Consider the following 6,730-nt stretch of genomic DNA (forward strand, 5'->3'; position numbering starts at 1 on the left):
TCTACACACAGCTCCATATCTGACTCACTCTTAGCCAATGGAATAACCCGTTTTACCCAACACACACACACCTACACACACACAGATAGAATAAAACTGAATGAAGCCAGTTGCATAACACTGATAGCTTACTATTACCGATGCAAATCCCCTCTATCGCAGCCTCTTTCAGGGGTCAGTGTTACGGGGTCGCGAGTGTTACACACAAAGAGGAAATAGGTTTCATGGCGGCTTACGTGTCCCTGAACTCCACATTACCAAAGGTGGCTCATAACCGCTGTGTGTGTGTGTTAATAACAGCAGGCATGAGTCATCATGCCCCTTCTTACGTAACTGCGTCACTTCCCCACCCAACTTGCTGCCAGTGCGCCACACCCCAGATTCATTCACACTCTGCTCAGCTGCTGCCCAGCCTCCCATTGATGGTGGGGAAAGCACCGCTCGGCTCGGCTAAAGCTTATTAAGGACACGGGCAACAGAGCAGTGAGATAAAAAGAAACACGTCAAATTTGAACATCTTTTCACCTCATGTTATCACTCAATGCAGTGGTTTTTTTGGGGGTCTGTGCCCGTGGACTGGAGATGGTGCATTGGATTCAGTGTTATATTTGTCAGACTGCTGAGATTGGTGTGGCAGAGCAGCTGTGCGTCACTGCTGATTGGGGTTTAAAATCCCATCAGTCACACAGACAATGAGGACTGGATGGAGCGAGCAGGATCCTCGGGGAAACAGAGATGGAGGGAGGTGGGGAGGCCTTTGGACGCCGTCATCAGTCAGGCCACCGCCTTCACTGGCTCACACAAAACACAGTCCATCTCATTCCACACAGCGGGAACGTAGAAAAGATCAGTTACGATCCAAAAAACGACGGATGCTTTTTTTTTTTTTAGAAATTATACATATTCATTTTGGAAATGGACTCAAATTAACCCTCCGAATCCTCCCATCATTCAGTATGGGTTTGGATTTTGTTTTCAAATAATGGTCTATTTATGGTTGTTATTAAAATATCATTCCAACAACTTCTTTTTCCTCCTTACTGGATCTATCCGTGTGTTTTCATAGGCTGGCAAGTGAGCATCGTCTGTTTTTGGAAAGCGTGTAGCTGTGCCATGAAATCTCCTCGTCCTCTGGGTCCTGGCACTGAGCCAAACAAACAGACACAACCGTGTTTTCCTGCTGACATCAAGTGGCCACAGTGCGAACTGCAGCCTGTTCGCCTGGGAATTAAGTTTAACATGGCGAACAGAAAATGTCAGGATCAATGTGAATATATTTTTATTTTTTGTTCCTCTGAATATGACACTAAAGTTCACGTGTATTCATTTTAGAATGAAATGGGTGCCGGTATGAAATGAATCTTTCCACTCCAGATATTTCTATATGTACCAACACGTGTCAGAATTAAAGCTGTTTTAACAATAGAACTGTGGTCCTCTTTGTCGTTAAATAGCATTCTTAATATGGACAAAGGCATCCGATCGACTGCTGTGGGTCAATCCAGATCCCCTCACATGGGCACTAACATGATTAGACACAAATAGCTCCTGTCTCAATAGACTGTGTAACTAAACACGTACACGGCAACCATGGGAATAGTTCACATGCCGCAGACAAGAGCGACTATAGAACACAAATTACACAGACACATCAGCATTTCGGACAGACGGTGCCGTTTCACACAGAAGTTTCTTGTTTTGATATCACGTCAGCGGTATTTCAGGCCTCCTTTGCTGTGTGTGCAGCAGGGAAGGGCAACAAGCATGTGATCGGCCTGCAACATCCAAAGAGCAGCGAGGCGAATCAGGAACGAGATTGTAAACAAAGTGTTTGCTTCTCGATAACAACTGCCGACAAGCACCGACCTAAGGACAGAATAACATGTCTGCAACAAGCCAACTCTATTCTTAAAGGGACAGTTCAGAGCCACAAAATAGTTACTTTTCCTCTTACCTGTAGTGCTGTTCATCAATTTAGATTGTTTCATGAGTTGCCTCGGAGATATGGACTGTAGAGATGTCGACTTTCTCTGCTAATATAATGGGACGAGGTGGCACACAGCTCGTGGTGCTCAAAGCGCCAAAAAAGCTAATTAGAAAAACTCAACAGCAATGTCTCTTACTAGAAATCAAGACCCGGTTACTCAAGATAATCCACAGACCTGGTTTTGAAAAGTTTCATGTAGGAAGTATGGTTTAAAGAAAATAGTTCCGATATGAAATTTTAAGGTGTGTGGATTATCTTGGGTTACAATTTCTGGAAAGAGACGTTGCTGTTAAGTTTTTTTGAATGTATTTTGTTCTTTTTGCACCACAAGCTGAGTATATAGTCCCATTCTATTAGAGAGAAGGCAGACATCTCTACGACGATATCTCCACAACTAAGCTCCTCACAACAAAACAATCTGGATTGATGAATATCACTACAGGTAAGAGGAAGAATATGTATTTTAAATATGTATTTTGGGGTAAACTTTCCCTTTACAGTAAATTAGAGGATTCAAACAAAATGAAAAAATGACAGCATGACAGCTCTGACAAATGCATCTTGTTTATTACATGAGCGCAAATTCCAAACTGACTTTTCGTGTAGAAATATGCAGGTGTTGCAGGGGGCCTGAGAGGGGCATAAAGAGTCCTGAGGGTCTCTTAAACATACCGAAACGTACACTATGTGCACATCAGAACATGCACAGTATACAAACTGGATCCAGTACATTGCTCGAGTATGATTAGTCAACCGAAGCCTGGTGTAAAACTATGTTAACTCATGAATGTGTTCTGCTTTGTGCACACATACATGTTCTGTCCAGCTAAACAACACCAGCCTCTCATTTGTAAACTGCCTGTGGCGCTTTCAGAGATAAGATTTAGTCGGAAACAAACACAAAGTTGATAGTTCGAGCAGCCAATCGGGTACACTATGTGGCCTCTATAGAAAACATAAGTAATTTGGATACATTTACACAAATTCTGTATACACGGGCACCAAAAAGTAGTTACAAACTGTATTTACAACGATGCAAGAGATGGTAGAAAAATACATCAACATTCAGCTACAGTATTCGACTGAATCTTGCAAAGTTGTTCCATTGTTTCTATCAGCGGCATTTCCAAATCAGCTTCCACTTTTCCACAGATGACCGTGGAGTCACAGAGAAAATACAAAAATAACACTCTGGCTCTTCTCTTGTTCAGGATTACTCCACTCCTTTCATGAACTCCAAGAACTCTGTGGAATTAAGGGAAGACATGGTTAGCAAATAGCTTCTGCGCCCCAAAGCAAGATGCTTTTATCAAGTAAATGTTTTCTTTGGCGTGTGTTTTGGTGGGATGAGCGTCGGAGCATTTGCTCTACAGAACCGTTTCACCCCTCACCACTTGACATTTCAAACTCCTCACCATCGTAGTCAATTTTGCCGTCGTTGTTCTTGTCCCCGTCTTTCATCAGCTCCTCGATGTCGTCCTCGGTAATTGCCTCTCCTGTAGATTCCAGCATCATTTTCAGCTCGTCCAGGTCAATGTAACCATCTGCGTTCCTGCAAAAATCAAAAGGGAGTGAAATATATTAATGCACATCACAAAACCTGAGTTACGCTTCACAGATGGCAGTGGAGGAGGTGGCGTGTTTGTGTGTGACATGTGACTGATCATATCTTTAAGTGTTTGGGAACTGTCATTGTTAGAGATAGGGGGAGAGAGAGAGAGAGAGAGAGAGAGAGAGAGAGAGAAAAAAAAAAAGTTCGTTCTTTGATGCTGAGGCGAGGTGTCTGGCTCACATGGAGTGGGTGTTTGAAATATTCTGTGCTGTCAAAAAGGATTACGGAGCAAACAGCATGCCGTACGCTGCGGAGAAGCCGCCTGGCATTTTGTCAGTACTCATAATTGCACACGAGGAGCATACTTTGCTGGAGATACTCCATGAGGAATTCCATCACCAGTCTGTGGTGATTTTTTTTTTTTAACTCTGTCAAGTTTACAGCATCTTAAGCTTTTAAAATTCAATGGGGCAAACTTGCAACGGGTTTTAAAAACTCACTTGTCGAACATGCGAAACAGCTCCGCCAGTTCCTCCTCTGACTTCCCTTTGCTGTCGTCCTTCATGCATCTCACCATCATGACCAGGAACTCGTCAAAGTCCACCGTGCCACTCCCTGGACACAAACAATGCACTTTTTATGTTTCATCATTACAGCACATAGATAATTCAAGTTAACTTGTGCTTCATCTGATACGCATTTCCCTTTAATTCAGCCCGACACGTCTTGCTGTGTGTAAGACCCTTGACAATCGTTTGACATGAAGAGCTCAGAGGGTTTGAACCGAAGCCTGTCTGCGCCGCATGATTGTGCAATGATGGACCTGCCGGCTGCTCCGTGGAGACGGAGGTCAGCGGCAATCAACCATCATTTAGTTTGTTGTGCCGTTAGCGCCGGGGTGTTTTGATTTACCGTCTTCGTCCACCTCGTCAATCATCTCCTGCAGCTCCTCCGGTGTGGGGTTCTGGCCTAGCATCCTCATCACCTTCCCCAGCTCCTTGGTGCTGATGCAGCCGTCCTCCGCATCTTGTACGAAGATGTCAAAGGCGGCCTTGAACTCTGCAACGCACAGGACATGATACGAATGCGATGGACAGGGTGAGCCACACGTTTGCAAACCGCTGTCAACATTATTCAGATGAATGAATTCATATTTGGAAAAGAAGTGACTTTCTGATGTATTCTTCAAGAGATTTACATTTACATGTGTACAGACTGAGATATTTTGTAGTTTACGCACCATTTTTCTGTTCGTCTGTCAGCTGCTCAACCTGCAAGAAGTAAAAAGTATAAGTCGTGAATGCTTTGGTACCAATGTGGGCAATCAGTATATTCTGTACATTCTCAGAAACTGTCTATTTAAATGTCTTACTCATCCATTTCGTACCAATGCTCAAAAATACTGTTGCACTTCTTATGGAAATCAGTTAAGATATCTGAACTAGATTATCTGTTTTGGTGACTTTTCAGTCAACAAAGGCTACATCTTTGACCCACACACCGGGCCATTCTTGACAGAACCTATATGTCATGTGAGAGCCAGTAAGAGGAGGAGTTAAAAATAAACAGACAGCATCAGGAACCACAGATAAAGGACACAATACACAGTGCTTTAAATTAGCATAGCTGTGGATCTGGCCCAACAATGGAACAGTAATCCTGGAAAAGCTACCACGAATGAGAGAGGGAGACAGCTGCTTATGTAAGAGTTATTGTTTGTCGTCTGCTATAAATTAAACACAAACACATGCAGACACTCATACACACATGGTTGTGATATATGAAAAAAAAGAATTCCATCAAAACAAACAATTGTACATTCCTGTGTGCGCTCCCTTTACTGTCTCAGCTGCACCCCTCACTCTGGGTTGTGAGGGACGGGACAGCCGGCTGACCGTCCGGGCGGAGATGGATGGACAGACAGCCGCAGCCACACGGCTTTCGGGCTCACAGATAATGCTGGAATTCAGTCGCGGGGGGTTTATCTAAACCTGAAGCCCTTCTCTGGCACCAGAGGACCACGGGCGCGAACGCATCTGAGCAACCGGCCAAAATTAGCCATGTGAAGGGGGGGGGGACCGTTCCATTTGAAGTCATGAATGAAGCGGCACGACGCGGACCAGCGACCTGTCCTGCCAGTGACCTCCTGAGTGGCTCCTATCAGCTCTGATAGGTGCTGAAGTAGGAGAACATCTAGAGACGTATATGGTGTCGGGGCTCCTCTGACATCAGCTGGTGATGGAGGCGATGTGCTGCGCAAGCAGGAATTTGTCAAGTAACGTCAGATGAGCAAAGTGATGGGGGACTTTTGCATACGACACATATACAAGTGCCAGAATATTCCATGCAACGACCACTTAAACAGGACGGCGTAAAAGACTTAAGTCACTGATAACAAATGTTAGAGATTAGGGTTTGAGATGCAAAACAACATCACCCTCATACCAAATTTAGTTCACACACACAGATTAATTTTTTTGGGGAGCATCCAACAAACTAAAATCAGAGGAAGCCAGTCGTGAGAGGACGTACCGCTGCCTTGTAGATGTCGTTCATGTTGGCGGCTCGTCTGCTGCCTGTCGCGACGGCGTCCTGGCACAGAGGAAGGAGTTTCTGTCCAGCTCAGGGCAGGACACCGGCCTCATCCTGGGAGGGTTTTATAGCAGGAGCCCCCCCCCCCCCCCCCCACCACCACCACCCCGGACCCCAGCCTCCCCTCTGTTTTGTGCCTCGGCGTGTGTCCACGAGCGTGTGTTTGTGTGTCATTTGGCCAATCTGTCACAATCACCCGGCTCAGATAAAAATGCAGCAGCTCTTAGGGGGCATACTTTGGATTGGAATGAAGTGAGGGGGGCCTGGTGAAGCCTAATCTCCAGGGAGGGAGCTATAGAGACACTCAACATTCCTCCAGACCTGGACCAGAGACACAGAGGGCTCTGGAGGGTGTGTGTGCGTGCGTGTGTGTGTCTGACGCGGGGGTAGCAGAGAAGGTACGAGGGTGGAGGCCAGGATAGACTACAGCCAGCTGACCGTGAAAGGAGGAGCGAGAAGGAGGGCAAATCTGTGGAGTGAAAGATCGACTTTTCATGGCAGACATTTTGACTCATCTCACAGTGAATAGCACAGGGGTAAGTAATAACATTAATGATGGTTCCATTCCATTTAAGGCTCCTAACGAGCCATGCCAGCGC

The 6,730-nt window shown here is 45.3% G+C and overlaps 1 protein-coding gene across 1 annotated transcript; it reads right to left on the reverse strand.

The window, feature by feature from the left end:
• Window positions 1-2,569: 2,569 nt before the first annotated feature.
• Window positions 2,570-6,180, reverse strand: tnnc1a (troponin C type 1a (slow)). The gene is made up of 6 exons (XM_079273266.1): window positions 6,072-6,180; window positions 4,780-4,810; window positions 4,452-4,598; window positions 4,040-4,154; window positions 3,403-3,539; window positions 2,570-3,232 (listed from the first exon to the last, which is right to left on the reverse strand). The coding sequence occupies exons 1-6, from the start codon at window positions 6,093-6,095 to the stop codon at window positions 3,201-3,203; spliced, it is 486 nt and encodes a 161-aa protein (XP_079129392.1). The 5' UTR covers window positions 6,096-6,180; the 3' UTR covers window positions 2,570-3,200.
• Between the last annotated feature and the right edge of the window lie 550 nt (window positions 6,181-6,730).

The sequence above is a fragment of the Melanostigma gelatinosum genome, assembly GCF_949748355.1.
Source record: "Melanostigma gelatinosum genome assembly, chromosome: 8".
Lineage (NCBI taxonomy): Eukaryota > Metazoa > Chordata > Actinopteri > Perciformes > Zoarcidae > Melanostigma > Melanostigma gelatinosum.

Excerpts from the sequence above, each read along its gene's own strand:
- tnnc1a (XM_079273266.1), bottom strand. The coding sequence starts at position 6,095 with ATGAACGACATCTACAAGGCAGCG. Across the intron at positions 4,155-4,451 it reads TGACGAGGTGGACGAAGACG|GGAGTGGCACGGTGGACTTT; the intron begins GTAAATCAAAAC and ends GTTTGTGTCCAG. Across the intron at positions 3,233-3,402 it reads CGGCAAAATTGACTACGATG|AGTTCTTGGAGTTCATGAAA; the intron begins GTGAGGAGTTTG and ends TTAATTCCACAG.